The 25871-nt window shown below is 43.8% G+C and overlaps 1 protein-coding gene across 1 annotated transcript in view; it reads right to left on the bottom strand.

The window, feature by feature from the left end:
- Positions 1-4682: 4682 nt before the first annotated feature.
- The window catches only part of LOC139552227 (NMDA receptor synaptonuclear signaling and neuronal migration factor-like), a 38616-nt gene continuing 17427 nt past the window's right edge, over positions 4683-25871 (bottom strand). Inside the window, exons 4-15 of the mRNA XM_071363743.1 lie at positions 25597-25663; positions 25136-25141; positions 20108-20160; positions 19334-19423; positions 16909-17036; positions 16051-16134; positions 15773-15806; positions 14836-14906; positions 14497-14576; positions 13187-13289; positions 11416-11491; positions 4683-8221 (exon numbers count right to left, since the gene is read on the bottom strand). Coding sequence (XP_071219844.1) covers positions 8124-8221; positions 11416-11491; positions 13187-13289; positions 14497-14576; positions 14836-14906; positions 15773-15806; positions 16051-16134; positions 16909-17036; positions 19334-19423; positions 20108-20160; positions 25136-25141; positions 25597-25663 — 890 coding nt within the window. The 3' untranslated portion in view covers positions 4683-8123. The remainder of the gene's footprint in view (positions 8222-11415; positions 11492-13186; positions 13290-14496; positions 14577-14835; positions 14907-15772; positions 15807-16050; positions 16135-16908; positions 17037-19333; positions 19424-20107; positions 20161-25135; positions 25142-25596; positions 25664-25871) is intronic.

The raw sequence follows: 25871 nt of genomic DNA, 5'->3' as shown, positions 1-25871 counted from the left end.
CAATTGAAGGGTACAACTCTTCATAATTTTCCCAGGGACATAATAGATTTTCAAAGTAATTATACATTTTGAATAGAGTCTTGTGTCTTTTAATCATTTAAAAATTAAATCCCACCTGTTCCAACAATTTCTAGTAAAAGGTGATCAGTCTTTCACAGGAAATTCTTAGGAATCAGGGCATTTTGACACCATTAAAATGTTTCCACTCCCCTGTCTTTAGGAACAACTTAAATACATTTTTCAAAAAACATTTCCATCCTTCTGCATACCCAAATTGAAACTGAAGTGGAAAAAGCCCTTCCAATAAATCTACTAATGTATATTCATTCCCAGTACATGGTGCACTTACTAGTAAACCATAGCCAATAGCACACAGGGACTGGACTCACTTATCCAGAACTCCATTTTTTAGCCTTATCCAGATATTTTTATAGCAGCTGACTTTAATTAACTGCTTTCCACAGTAATACAGTCTCCAATGATATTTTGACCAGAGAAGATTAAACCCTTTTTTTCTGGAAAAGAAAGTATACATATCGTTAATTACACAACGTCAGCTTTTAATCTGCAAATAGTTTTTATTCCATAAACGTCTTAACATTTTTCAGAGAATGACGGTATAGAATGTCTAACAATTAAAATTCCATCTGTACTCTACTATATGTCAAGTCAAACGTGATCTAATACTTCTTCTTGACCACATATAAACTGTAATCTCTATGAACCACTCATTGTTCGCTCAGAGACAATACACCGCCAAGTAAAAATTCCATTCACACTAACCTCAAACCGATTAGTTGTTTGTTATTTTGACAAGGAAATGAACTCTCGTATATCGGCATTTCCTGCTACCGCACTAAGTTCTAGTGTCACCTTACACTAATTTTCCCCATATTCCGCTATATCCATATTCAAAACAGGAACTATTTTCTTATTCGTTTTTAGATATTGTCAATAGTTCTACTAATCACCCGCACGTCTGCGAGGACGAGTGGAACCACATTTGTCTTTTATAGTAATGGATTTTCTGAAGATAGAATGTTACCGGGTAATGGCGTCCCCCATTATCCATTTTTTTTCATATTCAATCCGAAGTCGGTAGAACTAATGTGCGCGTCTTTCAGGGACTCCATGGCTTTTTAAAATCCCTCTATGCTAGGGAGAAACAATCATTTTTGTTTTCATGCCACTATTTATTCATTTATTTTTCCTAAATACTCCCATGTATTATACACCTTTTATTTATTATTTTTCCGAGGTAGAGCTAATCTCCTTTCCAATTAATAATTCATTTGTCACATCACTTAATTTCTCTTATCAAAGCCTACTCTTTATAGTACAGACATTATTTCTGAATACTACAGATGACTTAATGTCTTATTCTAGTACAGTACTTCAAATTTCACTGTGTTTGTCCCTTTACAGATATCATTATTAATTCATTTTATCCGTTTGGTTTATTCTATTCTTATAGCTCTAATCAATTTTATGATTACATTTACATTACATTTAAGTCATTTAGCAGACTCTCTTATCCAGAGCGACTTATAAATTGGAAAGTTCATACATATTCATCCTGGTCCCCCGTGGGAATGGAACCCTCAACCCAGGCGTTGCAAGCACCATGCTCTACCAACTGAGCCACACAGGTCCACTGCCCGCTCCGTTAAGATCTCTATCTAACGTCTTACTTTTACCTTTATTTATTTATTTTGTCTCTACTTTCTTACCTCTTCTCCATATTCTTATTGTTTGATCCTATGGTCAATTTACTAGTGAGTCAAGCCACCCCTGTTCTCCTTTTTATCCTGGCCACTCGATTTTGCACCGCTGTCTACCCTGCAGGCTATTTTTTAGACCGTAGCTTCTGTAGACACAGAGTGTCTGACGGCCTGTTTTTTCCTCCTTCTTTGTTTCACCATACGCGAATTCTTAATGTGTCCTGGATTCCACTATTTATCTTAACCAACTTAGATTCGTTTTAACGTTATAGTACAATTTCAGTTTATTGGCGATTCTGTTTTCTCTTTTGTTACCCACTTCCTATTCGTATTATACTATTCGGTTAACGCCTTTTTAAGTATTTTTATTTATTATTTGTTTTGACACCTTTTTGTTATTCTTACCGCGGTCTCTTACCATTTTATCACATCAGTGTTTTTATCCTTGCTTATAACTTATTTTACTTCGATGTTTCTTAACTTCTTTCCCTCTGCCTAATAGCAGTTAACGGCACCCATCATCAACTCTACTCTGTCACAGGAGAGCTGCGCGCTCCCTCTCCTGGACGTTCTGCCTACACATACACAACTTGTCTTTCCTTCCTAATCTTCTATTTTTACACAGATCCACTCATTTCTTACAACATTCTCATTCATCCGTTTTATTTTTCACCTGTTCATTCAATCCCTTTGTTTTTACCTCAAAACAACTTAGTCTGTCTTTATTGACTTAATTCACTTCCACCTACATAAGCCTAGACTGCTAAGATTTCTACAATATGACGAGACTACTGTCTAATCGGATCAGCTTGTCTTCATATCCTATTCACCCCCCCAATACTGATCTTTTCTTCTATTATTAGAGTAGTATTGTGGCGTGACCTACTGAATTACAAAACCCTGTTAGCTAGACAGAGCGGTTTTTTATTCGCAGGATTTCTTTTGCATTTGAACGCCGCACAATCGGGCTAACGTTCTTCCTGCCTTCTAAATATTAATCCGTTCAGTCCCCCGTTCTGGGGCGGTAACCATGAAATATTTATTTAACTACTAAATATTCACCAACAGACCCTTCTGCCGTGACGTGAATAACCCACCCAAGCAGACCTCTTCAAAAATGTTCCTTTTTTAAAGAGCGGTATCGTGGCTTCCTAACTACTTATTTATGCAGTTCTCTGTTATCTTTAGAGCCGTTATTCATAAGTAACCTGTCCAAGCATTCCTTCTACTAATTTTATTGAAGAGTTATCACAGGATTTTCTACCTACATTATCTGTTTTGACCGTATGAGCTGTCCCTTATTATAACCAGCCATCTCAGCCAGATGCTCAAACAACCGCATCATTTAAGCTACACATTCGAACGGTCTGATCTGAACGAGCGCATGCATGCTCACTCTACATCTAACACAAGCAAAGTTCACAGCAACTATTCACTCAGTCTCTATACATGCGCATACATTTATATTTAATACAATTCCCCAAATTACACATACATGCAAATTCATTGAATTTAAAAGTTCTTTTGTATTTACTGGTTTCATTTTAGGAAATTTGAAAGAGAGACTTACGTGGCGCTCCTCTCGCTGAGACAGTATCTCTGAAGCAATCTTACACAAACATTTCAACTATTGTAAGAACTTGCTTACCGTCCTATAGTTGGGCGGCCACCCTTGTTTGTCAGATTGTCCAAAGAACCCATCATCAGCCAAGAACGTCCCAGTCCCTATCAGCTCCTGGCAAGCTCGCCAAATTTGTCGTGGAAAATCATTTCAAATACAACGCTTATCAGAACTTGTAAATTCAAACATGCTCTTTATTACAACTGTACAGCCAACTGGCATGTCCCCGCGGAACTCACCCCGCGGAACACACCCCGCGGAACACACCCCGCGGAACCCACCCTGCGGAACCCACCCCGCGGAACCCACACCTCCCAGAAGTCCATTTCCTATATTTATACACACATAGTATTATGTCCATCCCCTATGAAGTCATTCACCACCATCTGCCTTCAATCAGTTTATAATGGTGGCCGGACCCTCTATCCCAGTGTGTCAACAGACCCCATGCTTAGTGTGTCCAACTGCTCCAGGCGCCTCTCTGGTATGTCCTTATTGGAATTGGCAGACTTTATGTCTCTTCTTATCATTAGTGTCCAGTTGCCTTAGGCATATTTCTCTGGTATGTGTCTTATTGGAATTGTCAGACTATATGTCTCTTCTACCATTAGCATCCAGTTACCTAGGCATATTTCTCTGGTATGTGTCTGGTCAGTCTGTCAGCACAATGGAGAAAATAAGAGGGCCAGAACGTCCCCTAGTATATCTCCATTACCACAGTCTCATGATCAACGTGAACATGTGGCTCGCTACTTTAATGTTCAGCTGTCTTATGTTACTACTACATACTAGAGCTTGTTTTCGTCTAACGTCAGTCTATCCCTCTTGTTCTATTGTAGCCTAGTTCAGAGGGGGCAAACAGAGTGTAACGTCAATGTTCGACAAAGTAATACACATCATCAGCCCAACAGATGAAATGATACTGCAAGGCACGGTCAGTTTTCTCTGAGAATATCCAACGTAAAAGTCATTTTGTTGAAGCAACCCCTTACTCTCCTTCTCCCCTTCATTTAAAAAGTTATAGCCGCCTCATCTAAATCAATGCTAGTCTCTGTAGAGTCCCATTGCTTTGTGGAGTGTGCAGTCTGCGTAGTGCGTCGTCAGTTCAGACTTCATTTCCAAGCAAATCACTCAATTATGTTAAATTGACCTGTTCCCCGACCCTGCTATGGACATGACACAGGGTCACTGGAAGTTGTCATTTCTCTTAGGAGCGGAGTGTGAGCAGAGTAGGAGATGTCCTGTCAGGATCAAAGACACCAGCTTCAGCACAACGCCGTTAATATTCGCTTTAATGAAATGACAAGACGCGATTGAAAAGAAAAACAGGCACACCGGTCTCAATTTCAACAGAACACTTTACTGGAAAATATGCTTTAAAACCCATTATGTACAAGTCAATGTCAGTTGTGTACATCGTTTCTCTCAGTAGACTTGATAGCCAACTTTACTCAAAAAGGCATTTTCTCCCTCCCAATACCATGAGGGTAAAGTACAATGACAGGCTCACTACACATATTTGCTTTCGATGTTGGTCATTTCAAATGATTCTTATCACCAGTAGAGATATACAGTGTGTATTTTATTGTTGATATTTACATTGATCTACCTCATAAAACACATTGAGAGTCAGAGTGCTCCAAAATAAACAAATGATCACATTATCTTAAATGACTCATAGATTATAATTCAGTTTAGACTACTTGCTATATAATAAAAACAGACATACAAAAGGCTGTGGATTTCTTAATGGAACTAAATATCAATCATGGGGCTTTCCTTCCCCTCCCCAAAACATAATGGTCGCGTTCCAGGCCGACTACATTGCAGACATTGCGTTGCATCAACCAATGGTTGTGTGCCAGGCCATCGACTGTACAGTCGGGCATCAGATTGCTGCTGTATCATATGATGTTGTTTGCTGATATGTTAAACACCTATCCAGGTGTTGTGACATCTGACATGGGTGTGTCTGCAATGTAGTCAGCCAGTAAGGCGGCCATAATCCACCAGGTGGGCGGGCTGTATGCCTCCTCAGTGTGTCATCAAGCGATCCTCCTCTAACTAAGCCAATCATCTTCCCGTTGAGCCAGCCACCGTCCATCTCTGAGTGGGCAGCGGAGGGAGGAGGGAAGACGTGGCTGAAGAGCACACCTACTGGGCTTCGTCCCAAATGTCACACTCTTTCCGTTATAGTGCACTACTTTTGACCAAAGTCCATGTCAACAAGGCAGGCATGAGAAACAGCATCTTCCTCTGTCTGAGTTCCTATGAGACATGAAAGAAAACAAGCATTTTTGTTTTCCCTCAGTGCCTAGAACTCTGAAGCGTACAGTACAGTGAGTCGCTGCACATTAAGCCCTGTTAGCAAGAGAGTTTCAAAAAGAGTGAGACATCAATCATTTTAGGGCATTCTCAACTTTCTTACCCCCCCATCTCTTCAACGTTGCTGCTACAAAACACAGATGGAGGAGAAATACATGTTTGTGGATTCTTACTCTGCGCTCTATACCATGCCACATACAGTAACATTGATAGAGGCAAGAAGCAAATAGCTTAAATGATTAGCTAAAACAAATCCTAATTTTTTTAAAAATATATTTCTTTTTAATCCTTATGTTTTCCCTAAGACTTTATATTTCCCAAACACTTTATATTTCCCTCACACTTTATATTGAAAAGGTAACAGTACAGTCATAGAAATTGGTGTCACATGAAGGAGAAGATACGGGTGGAGTGAGAGACAGTATGGCTGTTTGCATCTTTCATTAGATGCAGCAACGAAGGCTTATATGAACTACAGAGAACAGAACAGAACCTATAGAACTTCTGCTGACTGCTGAGTCAGAGTCTGGGTTACATGACTCAGACTCCAACAGGGAGAGCGCTCTCCGTCGCAGACAATGCGTTGGCATCTTTTGCTCTATCTGAGGGATGACATCGATATCCACCACTCAACTCTTCACCCTCATGAACATGAAAAAGGACAACAGAACAGCCACACAAAAGAAGACAAACGTGTTATGTTGCGTTAACTTGGCGCCGACAGAGAAGAGTTAGCTGTGCAGGGAATAATGCTGTGTGTGTGAGCAGGGTGGCTTTGACTAGTGTGGAGTCATCTCTTTTAGATGTCCACTGGCCGTCCTCTGGCAATCTGACTGCCTGCCCCCAGTGTTCTTGATGTTCTTGATACAGTAGTTTTATGGTGTGATGCTGATGGACACACACACACACACACACACACACACACACACACACACACACACACACACACACACACACACACACACACACACACACACACACACACACACACACACACACACACACACACACACACACACACACACACACACACACACACACACACACACACACACACACACACACACACACACACACACACACACACACACTACTCTCTCTCCCCTCGTGCATTACATTACAGCACATAACTCTGCTGAGCCCCAGATGGCTCCTTAATGGCTTGGAATGATGAAGATCAGACCAATTTATTAAGTGCCTATTTTCTGACTGAACTAAGGCCCAGTGGAGGAAGAGGTCCTGAGGGGGAGCCAGAGCGGCCTAGCTGATGGATAGAGCAACCAACAGGCTTGAGGCTAGATGGAGTACAGCTACTGACGGAAGACATGGGCCATTTAAATGGCATCACTCCGATGGAGACAGTAGAAAGGGATCCACCGGGTAACACTGATAGGGGGTTTGCTTGAGCTATTGGCCATGATACCAGACCTGACATCACAACTCATCTGCAGGAAGTGTGTGTCAGTGACTTCACTCTGTGGTGTGAAATGGAATGGTTCAGCATGGCTATATCAGAGAGGGAAAACGCACACGCACGCAGGCACACACACGACGCACGCACGCACGCCCACGGACCTACGAACGCACATGCACACACACATATGTATTCGTGACATCGCCCCTACACTTTTGGCTCTGGAGCTGAATCAGTTGAAATAGATAGAAGATAAATTATATCTACATTCATCCCAAGCAATGGCAATGAGGATTACAATATCTGGTGCATTAGGGGATCAAACAAACAGAGATGATTTCATGGCTAAAACCTGAGTTATTGAAGAGAGTTCAGAAGAAACAGCGAACATAAATAATGTATCATATTCTTACAGAGTGAGAATTTGCATGACTAGAGCTAGACGATATTCATGTGATGTATACATACACACCTACATATGGATTGAATTATGCTTTTCCAATCCAGATTCTCTGAGAGATCCAACAAGAACCGAACCAAACAATTGCCCTTTAAAGTGCTATGAGCACCTCAAACATGACAATACATGTTTTTGTTCCTCGTTTCATACGGGAGAGAGCAAGAGCACAGAAGATCTCTCTCCCGTTCTACTCTTTCACTCGTTCTCTCCATCTTCAGGTCTTGTTGTCCTTCTAGCATCCCTTCTGCTTGGTGTCTCTCTTTTTGACCCTCGACCTTTGTGGTTGCGAAGGCGGTGAAGAGGAGGGTTGAAATAAATAATGGGTGACACACACAGCACCATGACAGCTGCTATGTCACCCCTCACCTCCTCCTCTACCTCTCTATAACTCCTGTCCCTCTTCTCTTCTTCCTCCTCTTCATCACCCCCCTCTCCCAGTCCTCTCCTGGATGAAAGCAGGTATGATAGATGTTACAGTGGGGCTGAGCAGTAGGGTTGAGTTGAGCAGTGGCGTTCAGTAGGTCCTCCTGTCCCAGTATAGACTGTATGTCTGCTACAGGACTGACTTGACTTGGAGCCCCGTCATAAAAGATCCTCGTAGTCCAGGAGTTTGGAGTGCTGGCGAGTTTTCCACAGACGGAAGAGACGGAAGTCAAAGTACATCTCAATCATCTCTTTTCCTAGATAAAAGAAGATACAGTAAAGGTTCAATTATGCGTTTCACTTCAGGGTACCTTACCTAGTTAATAATACAAAGAATTTGCTCATTTATATGTTGCCTTCAAGCGATTCCACCTTTAAGCGGCAATCAGCAGTTGAAACAATTGCAAAGTGTCCTCCCCGCCCGTGTTTTGGTAAAAAGCTGAGGGATGGGGCTGGAGAAATGTAACCACTCTCAAATTCATAGACAGAGCTATGGATGCAAAGACTGACCATGCATGATATCAAAATTATAGTTTTAACCATGTTTGTGGCTATATAGTGTTTGTTTACATTTGCTTTATTTACAAACATTGGAGTAAAACAAGTTTATATTTTGTGTTCTAATGGGGTGTGACAGTTGAACTAAGCTCATGGCATTTATAAATTATATTCTTCAAGAATCAATGGGTACATATCATTCATTAATAAGTCCAAAAATGGATGTAGCAACTGCTGATTGCCCAGTTAATATACTGTATGTGTTACACACAGATATCGAATGTTATAATAATCTCTTTAGCATTTGACTTGTTATTCTCAAGAACAATATCATTTACAATGAATGGTTCAACTTCTACCATCTATCGTTGTGTGTTGACATTCACTGTTCAGGGAGCACCCAGCTAGAGCATAAAGTTCTGACAACCATATGTTTCTTAAGGCCATGATACATTGACAATTTGGAGAGGCAATGTTGTGAGCAATGTTTGCTGCAACTATTTTACATTGAAAAATAGCAACTTTTTATTATCTGGGGAATCTTGATCAGCAGCGCCACCTATTGGGCAATTTGTAGGAATCCTCCAATCAGAGCACAGATATTGGTCATGTGATCAGTCTGCTGTTCCAAAATATTTTGGAAAACATGGCGACCGTTTTTGAGCTGAAGCGAGAAAAAATCTACTACAATATTATATCATGATACGTTAATACATACATACTGTGTTCAGTTTGTCATGTTTAACTGACAAAAATATCCACGGTGGTGCGCATGTTAATCGATTAGCATGCTAACTGCAACCCATGATAAGTCAATGGGACAAATAGGCTAATTCGTTAGCTAGCTAGCCATGCAGATTTTATATTTCATTTTTCGTTTTAAATTGTTTTTGTATGTTTAACTAGCTGGTTAGCTTAAAATTTACACTTCTGTGCTTAGAATTGTGAAGTAAAATGTTTCCTAAATCTAGTTATCCTTATGTCTGCATTGGCAGTAGGTTTGAGTGGATAACCAGGGCACAGGCAACACCTCTTTGTTGCTTGTTTGCTAGCTGATAAATTCCAGTTCAGATGTGGGCGTTAACAGGCAACAACAAGCTATAAGAGATGAGTAAATTAATGGGGAAATTGAGTTTTAAATTTATATATGCTGCTTCATATGAAATCTATTACAGTATTCATGTCCATGTTGCTCACTGCTCATCACTGCTCCAGTGTCTCATACCCTACTCTGTTGCCAGCAACATTGCTCGACAATATTGCCTCAAAGAAATTGCCAGTGCATCATGGCCTTTAGAGCTTGGTGAGAGTGGTTGTCTTATGGTTATATTGCATACAACCTTCCCACAACTTTCTGGTAATGGTGCAGGATAGTTGCTTGGCTTTGGAACATTCTCAGCACATTTACGGAACTTGACCAAAAAAAAGTTGTTTCTTGGTATTTCATTACTTTAACAGAACGCTTCCTAAAGGTTCAAACATGGTTACATTTAATTTAAATGTTGGTAATGTTCTAGGAATGTTCTCCAACTGGTTTGACACTGGGAATCATCTCAAATATTTCAGAGAACATTAATAAACAACGTTCCTCTGTGGGAATTTCAGTACTTCTGCATAATGTTTCCTCATGGTTCTACTGAAGTCATGTTCTCAAATTGTTTCAAGAACGTTAAGAAACAACATTCTTCGTTGGGAATTTTGGTACCTCAGCATAACAGTTCCTACAGGTTTCCTCATGGTTTTGTTTAAAGTCATGTTTTCAAATTGTTCTGAGAACGTTAAGAAAGCTTTACATAAAAACAACAAGAAAAACTTTAGTAACGTTCAGAGAACGTTCTAAGAATGTTATTTAAAAACGTATACATTCCGTTATCAGCATCAACAAAACTAATTGGCCACACCTGATCTTAATGAGTGCTTGTTTTCTTTGTTCTGTTTGAATAGACTAAAATGAACAGCTTTGTATGTGTAAAAAAATGGCATGCTAGCTCCATCCTGGTGGCACACTGTCAAATTCCATAGATAGGACACATGGAAACTAATCTTCTGTTCTCTATCTGTGCTTGGAGTAATAAAAACAGTTAACCAAAAATAAGCTGGCAGTGTTATTAAAAGTCTTATTGAAACATTTAGTGAATGTTTTAAAGAAGTTTATCAAAAACCTCCAAATAACCTATAATTTCCGTTCTCAGAGTTAATAAAACCTCCCAGGAAAATGTTCAAAGAACCTCCCTGCAGCCTAAAAATAAATGTTCCCATAACAGGCTAAATGTTCCCTTATGTTCTCAGAATGTTGAAAAAAAGTTCAATTTTACCGGTCAAGAAACGCATGGCTTCGTTCCCACAACCAATGTGAAACCAAAGACATACGTTCCCGCTACTTCCAAGGAACCAAATGTGCTAGCTGGGCAGGTTCGTTTGACCCTCTCCACAGTGCCATTTACCTTGCAGACCTTATCTATCTCACACCAAAATAGAGTGGGAAAGGTAGAGAGGGAGGGAAGGAGAGAGGGAGGGAAGGAGAGAGGGAGGGAAGGAAAGAGGGAGGGAAGGAGAGAGGGAGGTTGGGAGAGAGGGAGGTTGGGAGAGGCAGACAAGATAGTCCAGTTACAGTGAATGGACCCAAAGGAGTGAAAGAAAAAGAAATCAAAAGCAAATTAAGAAAGAGAGATAGTTTTATCAGAGTTAATGAATGAACAATGAACAATATGACAGACAGAGAGAGAGGAGAAGGAGAAATAATGACTATTTTGATTGAGGGAACAAGTCCATCAATAAAAGCTATTGCAGGTCGTGTATGTGTGCGTGTGTGTGTGTGTGTGTGTGTGTGTGTGTGTGTGTGTGTGTGTGTGTGTGTGTGTGTGTGTGTGTGTGTGTGTGTGTGTGTGTGTGTGTGTGTGTGTGTGTGTGTGTGTGTGTGTGTGTGTGTGTGTGTGTCGCTGACAGTCCTCACCCTGCGCAGACAGCTCCAGTGGCGACTCAAATTCGATGGAGTAAGGCCTCATCAGGTTCTTCAACTTCTGGAACAGCTGTTGGCCAAAGATAAGAACAGACACCAATTAATCCTCCAGCCAGGCTCTCCCTCCTCGCCAGGGGGGCCTGGACCTCGAAAGGACCCAGCTCCAAGCTTTTAGGCTATGGCAAACTCCTCATTCATCCAAGATGGGTGACAGGAAGGGCAAATGAGAGAGAGAGAGAGAGAGAGAGAGCGAGAGAGAGAGACTGTGTGTGTGTGTGTGTGTGTGTGTGTGTGTGTGTGTGTGTGTGTGTGTGTGTGTGTGTGTGTGTGTGTGTGTGTGTGTGTGTGTGTGTGTGTGTGTGTGTGTGTGTGTGTGTGTGTCTGTGTCTGTGTCTGTGTCTGTGTGTCTGTGTGTCTGTGTGTGTGTGTGTGTGTGTGTGCGTGTGTGTGTGTGTAGAAGAAAACGTTTCAAAGGCACCCAGTGATTGCCAGTCTATGTGCTTTGCTTCTTCTGTATAAACAACATGATGCTGTACTCGGTGATGACACTGAGGAACACACTTCTTTCATACTCACCGCTGGAGACATGCGCTTGTGGAGAATCAAATAATTAACTCATCTGTAATTTAATGGGCTGGTTGACAACTCTCATTCTGGGAGCCTTTGCTTTAGTGTTTTATTGAAGCTAGCTTGATTTCTCTTCATCGAGCACACCAGTCTCCACTCAGCAGCAAGCCCATCCTAGCTGTTTTTCTGATCTGCCAATCTGTCTCCCAGTAAATACACCCTGCCAATACACATAGCATGCTAATGTGGTGGGGGTATTGAGTCAAGTCCAAGAGGGAGAATTCTAAGAACCTGTTCCCAAGATCCTGAATTCTGAGGATACGAGTACTTGAAGTGTAAATTATGATGTATCACCCAGTCAATATGCGATAAATGTAAGTGTGTTAACCCTCGCAAGGCTTCCGGCCCAGACGGCATCCCTAGCCGCGTCCTCAAAGTATGCACAGACCAGCTGGCTGGAGTGTTTACGGACATATTCAATCTCTCCCTATCCCACTCTGCTGTCCCCACTTGCTTCAAGATGTCCAACACTGTTCATGTACCCAAGAAAGCAAAGATAACTGAACTAAATTACTATAGCCCCGTAGCACTCACTCCTGTCATCATGAAGTGCTTTGAGAGACTAGTCAAGGATCATTTACCTGCCACCCTAGACCCACTGAGATTTGCTTTCTGCCCCAATAGATCCACAGACGATGCAATCGCCATCACACTGCCCTATCCCATCTGGACAAGAGGAATACCTATGTAAGAATGCTGTTTATTGACTATAGCTCAGGATTCAACACCATAGTACCCTCCAAGCTTGTCATTATGCTTGAGGCCCTGGGTCTGAACCCTGCCCTGTGCAACTGGGTCCTGGACTTCTTGACGGGCCACCCCCAGTTGGTGAATGTAGGAAACAACACCTCCACTTCGCTGATCCCCCACAAGGGTGCGTGCTCAGCCCCCTCCTGTACTCCCTGTTCACCCAAAACTGCGTGGCCATTCACGCCTCCAACTCAATCATCAAGTTTTCAGATGACACAACAGTAGTAGGCCTCATTACCAACAATGACGAGACAGAGGAGGGAGATAAGTGGAGAGAGAGGAGGGAGAGAAGTAGAGAGAGAGGAGGGAGAGAAGTAGGGAGATAAGTAGAGGGAGAGAAAAGAAAAAGAGAGATTCTCTACCCTCTTCATTGAGAACTGTAGTGTACCTTCTCTCCATTGGGGTTTCCCAGGACGTAGCAGCCCATAATGTGGATGAGGTTGGGTTCAGGGTTCACTTTGCTCATAAACCGACTCAGCCTCCTCCAGAACCTGTTGTAGGAGGACAACATGGTTCAGTTACAACAATCCTGCTACTCTAACAGTACTAACAGAGAGACAAGTACTGTATGTATACGTCCCAAATGACACCCTATTCCCTATTTAGTGCACTACTTTTGAGCAGGGCCCTTAGGGTTCTGGTAAAAGATTGTGCACTGTATATGGAAAAGGGTTCCACAATGTCAAAAGTTGTGCACTGTAAATGCAATACCGTGCCATTTGGGATCCATCCAGGTACTGTATGAAGAGTATGACCGCTGTATGAAGAGTATGACCACTGTATGAAGAGTATGAGCGATGTATGAAGAGTATGACCACTGTATGAAGAGTATGACCGTTGTATGAAGAGTATGACCGCTGTATGAAGAGTATGACCGCTGTATGAAGAGTATGACCACTGTATGTAGAGTAGAGGATGACCGCTGTGTGAAGAGTATGACCACTGTATGAAGAGTATGACCGCTGTATGAAGAGTGTGACCGCTGTATGAAGAGTATGACCGCTGTATGAAGAGTGTGACCGCTGTATGAAGAGTATGACCGATGTATGAAGAGTATGACCACTGTATGAAGAGTATGACCGCTGTATGAAGAGTATGACCGTTGTATGAAGAGTATGACCGCTGTATGAAGGGTATGACCGCTGTATGAAGAGTATGACCGCTGTATGTAGAGTATGACCGCTGTATGTAGAGTAGAGGATGACCGCTGTGTGAAGAGTATGACCGCTGTATGAAGAGTATGACCGCTGTATGAAGAGTGTGACCGCTGTATGAAGAGTATGACCGCTGTATGAAGAGTGTGACCGCTGTATGAAGAGTATGACCGCTGAATGAAGAGTGTGACCGCTGTATGAAGAGTGTGACCGCTGTATGAAGGGTATGACCGCTGTATGAAGAGTATGACCGCTGTATGAAGAGTATGACCGCTGTATGAATAGTATGACCGCTGTATGAAGAGTGTGACCGCTGTATGAAGAGTTTGACCGCTGTATGAAGAGTATGACCGCTGTATGAAGAGTGTGACCGCTGTATGAAGAGTATGACCGCTGTATGAAGAGTGTGACCGCTGTATGAAGTGTGTGACCGCTGTATGAAGAGTATGACCGCTGTATGAAGAGTATGACCGCTGTATGAAGAGTATGACCGCTGTATGAAGAGTATGACTGCTGTATGAAGAGTATGACTGATGACACTAACTGGCTCATGTCCTCTTCTTTCTCCACCTTGGCGAATGTGGCCACTTTATTCTTCAACAGGTACAGATGCCCTGGACCTCCCTATAACAAACCCACTGCTTTTCAAGTTTACAGTCAAGATTCAAACCAACACCACTACCTGGCACTCACATGAAATACAGTAGTCATATAATTAGCCCCTCCACTCCAGAGTTTCAAATCGCTAATTGAGTTGTTATCTATCTTCCCGCTGGGATTTACATCATTCAACCTAACAAGGGTTTTCTTTTGTCCTTTCATAATCATCGTCATCTCTCTTTCTCCCCTATCTTTCTCTCGCTCTACTCTCTCCCTGTCTCACCTGACAGAAGATGAGCATCCTCCAGATTCTGCTGCCTCTCCTGTAGGCTGTTAGCTTCTTCTCAATCTCCTCTGTGGAGAGAGAGCAAGAGAGTGGGGTTAGAGAGAGAGAAAGAGAGAGGGGTTAGAGAGAGAGAAAGAGAGAGTGGTTAGAGAGAGAGAAAGAGAGAGGGGTTAGAGAGAGAGAAAGAGAGAGTGGTTAGAGAGAGAGAAAGAGAGAGGGGTTAGAGAGAGAGAAAGAGAGTGGGGTTAGAGAGAGAGCAAGAGAGAGGGGTTAGAGAGAGAGAAAGAGAGAGTGGTTAGAGAGAGAGAAAGAGAGAGTGGTTAGAGAGAGAGAAAGAGAGTGGGGTTAGAGAGAGAGAAAGAGAGTGGGGTTAGAGAGAGAGAAAGAGAGAGTGGTTAGAGAGAGAGAAAGAGAGAGGGGTTAGAGAGAGAGCAAGAGAGAGGGGTTAGAGAGAGAGAAAGAGAGAGGGGTTAGAGAGAGAGAAAGAGAGAGGGGTTAGAGAGAGAGAAAGAGAGAGGGGTTAGAGAGAGAGCAAGAGAGAGGGGTTAGAGAGAGAGCAAGAGAAAGGGGTTGGCGAGAGGGACAGAGAGAGGGGTTGGAGAGAGAGACAGGGAGATGGGTTAGAGAGAGAGACAGGGAGAGGGGTTGGAGAGAGAGACAGGGAGAGGGGTTGGAGAGAGAGACAGGGAGAGGGGTTGGCGAGAGGGACAGAGAGAGGGGTTGGAGAGAGAGACTTTCCCCACACAAAAAGCCAGCAGTATGGAACACTGCATTATTCTCACAAACACGCGATGCGTCCCAAATGGAAAACTAGTCCCTACATAGTTCACTACTTTTGACCGGAGCCCATAAAAAAAAGTAGCGCACTACACAGGGAATAAGGTGCCATTTGGGACTAATAAAGACATAGTCACATAAAGGGCAGTTTACCTACCGAGGATATCATCAAACGTAGCATGTTCATGGTCCTGGAGATACAGAGACATGATGTCCACTCAATATCCATTCACTGAATATTATGCATGATAATTGATTTATCATCTGTGCATGCAGACACATAGAGAACAAGTTGATGGTGTCACGTGTGTGTGTTCGTGTGTGTGTGTGTGTGTTTGTGTGTGTCAAAGACCAAAGCAAAGCAGTTGGCTAGCTACTGCTCTGTTCCAGCTGTTGTATGCATGTGTGTACTTGATCATAAATGCTTCCACTCACATAGAGGATAGGGATGATTGAGGGGTCATCCCTGCGGATGATGGTGGGAACGTACTCCGCCTTGGGGACTTTGGAGGAGATCAGCTGAGAGTGAGAGACGGAGAAAGAAGAGAGAAGAAGAAGGAAGAGAAAGGGGGGTCACATTCACTTGTGTCTCTCTCTGTAGTGTTTTGTCTCTAAACCAATGCCTGCTGGGCCCTTAACATTCCTTATTCATACTAGTATGTCTGAGCAGCCAAGTTGCATTATATCTACGGCTCTTTACTGCCATTCAACAGGATTGGAGTCAATTCCACTTTATTTCAGTCAGTTAAGGATCTAAAAATAGCCCATTTATTTCTGTAGGTTATTTTTTGGTTTATTCACGAGCCTAATTTCCATTCATGTGTTGAAGAATCACAACAACCTTGCTATTCCAACTCAGTAAACATGTTCACATGCAGACTAGTCTCGGGAAATAACAGCCCTATCAGACAGACAACCCTCCCACCAAATCACAAGTTTGGGTAGGCAGGGCTTACAAATTACAGGACAGAGGCGGATACAATGTGGTCCCAGATAACAGATAACACAGCCAGTCAGTGGTGGTAAGCTTGTGACGGTAACGTCATGGCGCATGCAAACTATTCACTTGTGAAATACACTCATTGAACGTATCCTCTGCGAGCTCCATCTAGCTAGCTAGCGGAAATGTTTACAGCAGGACATGAGCGGATAGTGCTCTGGACGGATATCCGGCATGCGTACCAACTCTGCCCTTTCCTCTCTGCCAAACTGATGGAACATTGGTACATTGTTGAAGGCAACCTGTCTGTCTAGAGAGACTACACCGGAATTTTGCAAACCCTAGTCCCTCACCATGATTTTGGGTGGGATGAAGTCATCTCCCTCACAGGCAAGTCTCTCCATCTCCCTCTCCTCCTCCCAGTCTAGCTCCTCACGCTCCCCCTCATCCAGGGTCCCACATGAGGCAGGCAGGTCCCCACCTGACCCCCCGACACAAAGAGCAGGCACAACGTCAGAGAGAGAGAGAGGGAGACGGGAGAGAGATGGGACGAGAGGAGGGGAGACAGGGAGTAAGAGAGTGGGGCGGGAGAGGAAGGGAAGAGCAAGAGAGACAGGGAGAGGGGGAGGGAGGGAAGGAAAGAGAGACAGGGAGAGGGGGAGGGAGGGAGAGAGAGTGGAAGGGAGGGAGAGAGAGTGGAAGGGAGGGAGAGAGAGTGGAAGGGAGGGAGAGAGAGTGGAAGGGAGGGAGAGAGAGTGGAAGGCAGGGAGAGAGAATGGAAGGGAAGGAGAGTGTAAGGGAGGGAGAGAGAGTGGAAGGGAAGGAGAGAGAGTGGAAGGGAGGGAGAGAGAGTGGAAGGGAGGGAGAGAGAGTGTGTGTGTGAGGGGAAAGGTAAGAGAGAGAGTGTAAGGGAAGGAGAGAGATGTCAATAGAAAGTGACAGTGAGGCACAAAGAGAAACAGACGTGAAGTGACAGAGAATAACAACCTTCCAGATGAATAGGTGGAAGAAAATGAGAAACAAAGGAACATCGTCTAGTCAAAAAGGAGAGAAGAAAATGAGAAACAAAGGAACATCGTCTAGTCAAAAAGGAGAGAAGAAAATGAGAAACAAAGGAACATCGTCTAGTCAAAAAGGAGAGAAGAAAATGAGAAACAAAGGAACATCGTCTAGTCAAAAAGGAGAGAAGAAAATGAGAAACAAAGGAACATCGTCTAGTCAAAAAGGAGAGAAGAAAATGAGAAACAAAGGAACATCGTCTAGTCAAAAAGGAGAGAAGAAAATGAGAAACAAAGGAACATCGTCTAGTCAAAAAGGAGAGAAGAAAATGAGAAACAAAGGAACATCGTCTAGTCAAAAAGGAGAGAAGAAAATGAGAAACAAAGGAACATCGTCTAGTCAAAAAGGAGAGAAGAAAATGAGAAACAAAGGAACATCGTCTAGTCAAAAAGGAGAGAAGAAAATGAGAAACAAAGGAACATCGTCTAGTCAAAAAGGAGAGAAGAAAATGAGAAACAAAGGAACATCGTCTAGTCAAAAAGGAGAGAAGAAAATGAGAAACAAAGGAACATCGTCTAGTCAAAAAGGAGAGAAGAAAATGAGAAACAAAGGAACATCGTCTAGTCAAAAAGGAGAGAAGAAAATGAGAAACAAAGGAACATCGTCTAGTCAAAAAGGAGAGAAGAAAATGAGAAACAAAGGAACATCGTCTAGTCAAAAAGGAGAGAAGAAAATGAGAAACAAAGGAACATCGTCTAGTCAAAAAGGAGAGAAGAAAATGAGAAACAAAGGAGCATCGTCTAGTCAAAAAGGAGAGAAGAAAATGAGAAACAAAGGAACATCGTCTAGTCAAAAAGGAGAGAAGAAAATGAATGAGTAGGTAAAAAGGAGAATGGGAAAGGTGACAGGGTAGAGACACAGATTGTGTCAACCATTATGAGGAAAAACATTGGACTGTCAGAGAGGAGAGAAATACATGACACAAATAGACATTTCAAATGTCATCAACAGTAACCTCTATCAACAGACTGTCAGACACACTGTGGCACAAAGTAGATGGAAAAACAGAAAACAAACACACAAACATTCAAAAACTACAGAGAAAAACACATGCCGACATACACATAGAGTGCGTACACACACACACACACTCCCAGACCTGAGCTTGACACACTCCCAGACCTGAGCTTGACACACTCCCAGACCTGAGCTTGACACACTCCCAGACCATTTGAGACAAATACTCACAGAGAAAGCGAGAGAGCATCACAAACTTGGAGACAGACCCACGGTCAGAGGAAGACAGACAGTGTCAGAATCAACAGCAGACACAGCTGATTAATGTGTGTGTGTGTGTGTGTGTGTGTGTGTGTGTGTGTGTGTGTGTGTGTGTGTGTGTGTGTGTGTGTGTGTGTGTGTGTGTGTGTGTGTGTGTGTGTGTGTGTGTGTGTGTGTGTGTGTGTGTGTGTGTGTGTGTGTGGGTGTTGTATGAACGTGTGTATTTGATCATAAATGCTTTTCAATGCTTAATGCTTCAGCATCAAGGTTGGGGTCAATTCCACTTTAATTCCAGTCAGTTCAGAAAGTAAACCAAATTCCAACTCAAAATGTTCCTCAATGAAAAGCATGGAAGAGAATTGGAAGAGGAATTAACTGGAATTGACCACCCCAAACTCTGTTTAGCATACTTGTGCTTGTGTATGAGTGTGTTTGCCTGTGCCCAGTTTGTGAGTGTCTGAGTGAGTGTGTTTAGTAACATGTGTGACTGTATTGACTCACTGTCTCTGGGGTCATGTAGAGAGTCATTCTTGACAGGGGTGGGGTCACTCCAGGAGCGGTTGAAACTCATCGCTCTACGCTCGGCAAATGCTAGTGCAGGTGGGGAGAGAGAGTCACACACCCACGCACCGCACACACATCCTGAACACACACACCCTGAACACACACACCCTGAACACCCAACCCAACACACACCGCACATGGGCCGTTGTAGTCACACACAAGCAAGCACACATACACACGCGTATACACACGTGCGCACGCGCACGCACGCACGCACGCACGCACGCACACACACACACACACACACACACACACACACACACACACACACACACACACACACACACACACACACACACACACACACACACACACACACACACACACACACACACACACACACACACACACACACATACTCCTCTCCAGAGGACACACTGGGTGGGTGAGTTTTGGCTCAGTGCAACATGACCAGCCTCACAAATGAGAGACTGGGGAGATCTCCCATTCGTTAGCGTAACGTCTCACATATCCAGACCACCTACGCCTCAACACCAGCATAAACACACATGTAGGTTCATCAAACGTGTGCCAACACACACACACACTCACCGGTGCACAACGGCATGCCACACCCCGATACACACATCACACACAAGGCCATGCATAATCCCCAGCATGCATGAACACAAAGTCAACAAAACACAAAACCACTGATGGAGGGCGGACATGTTGGGAGAACACACAGCACACAGTAACACTGTGACTCACTCTGTGCCTTCATCCTCCTGCTGCCCACCATTCTGAGATGCTTCCGGAAGTTCCTGTGGGCAGATTGGGCATGAGGAGAAAAAGAAGAGGAGACAGTCAAAATCACTTAGAGGAAGAAGTGAATTAATAAGGGAAAGAGAGTGGCTGTGTCCGAAATGGCACTCTAATTAGTGTACTACTTTCGACACACACAGGAACACAGCACTATGGAAAGCAGTGCACTATATAGGGAATAGGCTGCCATAATAAGATAAATAGTGACAGAGACATGAAAAAAAAATATTAAAGATTTTCGACTGAATTGTTTCATAATTTAGATCAGTCAGGTGAGTGTTTTAAGTAACAGAGGAAAATTCAACTGCTACTGCATACCCTCTAGTATCTGTCACCTGCTGTCAGCTGCTGCTGCTGTATATTCAACACCACTGCCCTTATCCAGATGCTTCTGACCAGATGTTTCAACCTGTTTCCTTTAGTGGCCTAGATCCAAAAAGTTTCTGACCTGACATAGAGATGTTTCAACCTGTTTCCTTTAGTGGCCTAGATCCAAAAAGTTTCTGACCTGACATAGAGATGTTTCAACCTGTTTCCTTTAGTGGCCTAGATCCAAAAAGTTTCTGACCTGACATAGAGATGTTTCAACCTGTTTCCTTTAGTAGCCTAGATCCAAAAAGTTTCTGACCTGACATAGAGATGTTTCAACCTGTTTCCTTTAGTGGCCTAGATCCCAAAACAGAAAATACAGAGACGCCTTCTTCATTGATCAACTTAAAGTGTTCCGACTCTTCATAACCGCATTAGCTTTGAGTGACATTTCACTAATGGTCCGCCTGTCGTTCCCTATTAATTCCATTCTGTATAATTGCTATTTTCTAAGAGATAAACACCTGATCTCTCTGGCCAACTCCCCCCTCATACAATATGTCACATCTCTCCAACACGCCATGCGATTGTTCTCCGCTGCTACAACATGTCTGTTGGTGAAAGGGTCAAAAATAGCCACCGCGTGTGGGTGGATGCATGTGAGACATGGGGAAGCCGGAGTGAGAGAGCGAAAGGGAGAAAGAAGCGAGGGAGAAAGAAAGAGTCCTTGTTTTACCCCCCAGAAACATTGTTCACCAACAATGAATGATAATCCAATCTTCACCTCATTTCACTCACAGAGTCAAACAAAACTCAGTCGGACTAGCTTTATATTGTGATTAAAACAATTATTTCTCAAACATTCCCTAACCCTAAAACAGAGCAGGCCTCGTCACTATCTTCACGTGTTGGATGGCGGGAGTGTGAGCTGATAGAATGAAGTGGAACAAAGTCTAGCTCTCCTCTTTTTCCCCGCATGCCTACAGACTAGAGACACGCAGCATGTCCCCTAATGAGAGGATGAAAGAGAAGGAGAGACCCCCCTCTACACAGTCATCTATCTATCTATCTATCTATCTATCTATCTATCTATCTATCTATCTATCTATCTATCTATCTATCTATCTATCTATCTATCTATCTATCTATCTATCTATCTATCTATCTATCTATCTATCTATCTATCTATCTATCTATCTATCTATCTATCTATCTATCTATGCTGCTCACGCGTTAAGGGCTGCTCCGATGCTCCTCTGGCGTTATGTCCCCTTCTTCTCTCTCCCTCTGTGTACGCTGCTCCAATGCACCTCTCATCCTCTCTTTTCCCCATCTCTTTCTCCCTACCTCACTATCCCTATCTCCTCCAGCTCTGTCTACCTCTCCTTCTCTCCCTCTCTCTTCATACCTCTCTATGTCCAGACAGAGGGGAGGGTGGTCTGTTGCTCCTCCATTAACCAGTTGAGGCTTCGTGCCACAGTAACCTTCTACTGCACCAGCCTGGCATTGTGGGAAAACATCTGTCCGTTCGTCTGCCCATCTGAATCTGCCTAACCTTACGTAGCAGGCGTAAAAGAAAATGCCTGAGTGGAGTTCCCACATCCGGTTTTCAGAGGAAAAGGAATTAGTTGTATCCCTGAAAATCGGATGCATCCAGTTGTTGGCCACTCCGCTAAGCCTCTGCCAGTAATGGGTTCACTCCCAGAGTCAGCTGTCCAGGAGTTAGCTTTAGCCTCGTTAGCGTCGCTAACTATCTAACTAGGCCCCATATGCAGTTGCTCATGGGTTTTTAGCCTACCAATGTCAACTGACATGTCTCTAGGAGTTAGCTTTAGCTTCATTAAGCATAGCAACGTATGCCTCATATACACTCAGTGGCCAGTTTATTGGGTACTCCCATCCAGTACTTGGTCAGACCCCCCTTTGCCTCCAGAACAGCCTGACTTCTTCGTGGCAAGGAAACATTGCCCAATTGGTATCAAGGGACCTAACGTGTGCGAGGAAAACATTCCCCACACAATAACACCACCACCACCGGCCTGTACCGTTGACACCAGGCCGGATTGGGCCATGGACTCATGCTGCTTACGCCAAATCCCAACTCTGCCATCAGCATGATCCAACAGAAACTGGGATTCGTCGGACCAGGCAATGTTTTTTCACTCTTCAATTGTCCAGTGTTGGTGATCTGCGTGCCCACTGGAGCCGTTTCTTCTTGTTTTTAGCTGATAGGGGTGGAAGCTGGTGTGGTTGTCTGCTGCAGTAGCCCATCCGTGACAAGGACAGACGAGTTGTGCATTACAAAATGTCGTTATGCACACCACTGTTGTACTGCGCCGTTATTTGTCTGTTTGTGGCCAGCCTGTTAGCATGCATGGTTCTTGCCATTTTCCTTCGACCTCTCATCAACAAGCTGTTTTCACCCACAGGACTGCCACTGACTGTATGCTTTTTGTTTGTTGCACCATTCTTGGTAAACAATGGGCTCTATCGTGCATGAAAACCCCAGGAGGGCGTTTCTGAGATACTGGAACCGGAGTGTCTGGCGCCGACGATCAAACCACGCTCAAAGTTGCTTAGGTCACTCGTTTTGCCCATTCTTACATTCAATCGAACAGTAACTGAATGCCTCGATGCCTGTCTGCCTGCTTTATATAGCGAGCCACGACCACGTGACTCATTGTCTGTAGCAGAATTTTTTTTGTGAACGGAGTAAACCTAATAAACTGGACAGCGTTTTAGCTACGATAGCGCTGCACTAGCTAGGTTCCTTACCGTTGTACAACCTCACATATGGCTGACTTACCACACTGAATCCCACTTCCACTGCAGCAGTGAGAGGATAGTGCAGATGTATGGCATTGTGTTGCACACACCATCTACCTCTGTGGCACAGCGCAACACACTCTGAGTGGGCTTTTTTCTCTCACTTGTGGTAGTAACGTCATTTCAATCTGCTTGTGCCCCATGCTATTTTTACCCCTCCCGGGAGTCTATATCTATCCTATGGATAATGGATGGGGGAGTCAGAGAGTACAGGAGCACAGCAGTACACACTGACCAGCCAGGAACACAGTAGATACCTCTGGATGACTTCAGCCGAATCCAGCTCCCTCTCTCCCCTCTTTCTCTGCACAAATCCCCGGAAAGCCCTGCTGGGACGTGGTACAGAATGAAAAGATGAGAGGGGGAATGCTGGCTTATCACGAGGAGAGTGAGAGGGGGGGGGGGGTACTGCTAGGGAAGGGTTTAGCTATAGTACGGGGTTTAGTCAGCTCTTGGGGGGGGGGGGGGGGGTTTGGCTGTAATGGCTAGATTTGCATCATGGGGATTTGGGATGCTGTCTCTTTGTTTGAGTTAGTTAAGAAGGTTAGCGTTAGAAGGTAGGGCCAGCTGGGGTTTAGCTGAAGAGTTGACCATGTGGGTTAGCCAGAGGTGAGGGAGGGAGAACAGTACTGCAGTCGGACCAGTCTACAGTTTACAGCCGGTCTGGGTTATTAGCTGTAGGTATGTGCCATGATCCCCCAGTGGTGTAATGTACTTAACAAGTAAAAACACTTTAAAGTACTACTTAAGTAATTTTTTTAGGTACCTTTAATTTACTTTAATATTTATATTTTTGAAAATTTTTTGATCAGGAGTGTGATCAGGAGTGTGATCAGGAGTGTGCCCCTGTCTGTCCAAAAAGAAAAAAGGAACAAGAAAATGGTGCAGTGTAGTTTGCTTAATATAAGGAATTTGATGCATAGAATTTACTTTTACTTTTTGTTACTTTACTCAAGTATGACAGAGTACTTTCCCCACTGTACTTAAAGGGCAACTCCACCACTTTCAACCAGCATAATACTATCTCCAGCATAATACCGTTATCCACATACGTGTATGTGAAAATGGCGCATTTGGACATTTTTTCGGAAAAAATCTAAAGTTGAAAGGTGTTGATGATTTTCAAACACTATGAGCTCCGCGGTGACGTGGGGAGCCAGAAAATACCCTCCCTCTGGCTAGAAACCCATTGCAAGTTCTGTAAATCACCATTTGAAAACTTTTCAATCCTATCCTGTCATTTAAAAAGGTAGTGGTAATTTTGAATTAAGTAAAGAAATTTGCAGGCGGCTAAACTTCCCCTGTCCCACAGCTCAACCTACCCCGTACCCAGGGTAAGATGTGCTAAGAGACAAGCTATGTTTGAATACTATAATACTATATTTCCCTTGACGGAGTGATGCTGAATGTAAAACATGGCTCAACCTACCCCACTCTCCTCTCAACCTACCCCACTCTCCTCTCAACCTACCCCACTCTCCTCTCAACCTACCCCACTCTCCTCTCAACCTACCCCACTCTCCTCTCAACCTACCCCACACTCCTCTCAACCTACCCCACTCTCCTCTCAACCTACCCCACTCTCCTCTCAACCTACCCCACTCTCCTCTCAACCTACCCCACTCTCCCATACAGTAACATTGACAAACACAGCTCCTGGATTGATACCTGTATGTGCTTCCTGGTTCACTCTACTTACAGTAAAGTCAGTTTCCTCTGTAACTTCAAACACTCACCCCAAGGAAGGGTTAATGGTCAGTGGGTTAAGGGTCATGGAGTTAGGGGACACAGGGTTAGGAGCGGGAGGAAAGCTGGATTCAACAGGTCAAAGATACTCACGATATCCTGCAGCGGGTCAGAGAAAGGAGTGCATGAAAAAGAAAGAAAATGAACGATATCAACATCCTTTAGGTCACGGCCATTACAACATGTGTGTATTAAAGAAGCGAGGTCAGTGAGGTCAGAGAGGGGGGAGGGTAGACGATAGGGAGAGAGACGGGGGGGGGGGGGGGGGTAGAAAGGGGTAAAGTGTGGACGTTGAGTCCCCGTGACATGTCAGCATGTCCCCAGAGAGGCAGGTATTCAGGGGTTAGCAGCAGTAGCACCTGCACAAGCACCAGACCCTAAGGTTGTGTGTGTTTGTGTGTGTGTAGGTGTGTGTGTGTGTGTGTGTGTGTGTGTGTGTGTGTGTGTGTGTGTGTGTGTGTGTGTGTGTGTGTGTGTGTGTGTGTGTGTGTGTGTGTGTGTGTGTGTGTGTGTGTGTGTGTGTGTGTGTGAGAGCATTAGGACTGGGTACTCACGCCTGCATGGTGGTAGTAGCAGTCTGAAAGCTGAACATATTGTCTTTTGGGTACCAGTTGTTGTCCTCTGTGGAGAGAGATATAATGAATAGAAGTTACAGTAGCAGCCAGCCAGCCACATAGAGTGTGTATGTTTGTAAAGCAACAATAGGAAACCTTAAAGGACACAGCACCAGTCCACTCCACAGAGGGAGAGAGGGAGACACACAGGGAGAGACAGCAGAGGAGAGACGGAGAGACGAAGAGTCAGAAATACAGACCACGTCACAATCCAA

Source organism: Salvelinus alpinus, chromosome 24, assembly GCF_045679555.1.
Source record: "Salvelinus alpinus chromosome 24, SLU_Salpinus.1, whole genome shotgun sequence".
Classification (NCBI taxonomy): domain Eukaryota; kingdom Metazoa; phylum Chordata; class Actinopteri; order Salmoniformes; family Salmonidae; genus Salvelinus; species Salvelinus alpinus.
This window is presented reverse-complemented; position numbering and strand designations above follow the sequence as displayed.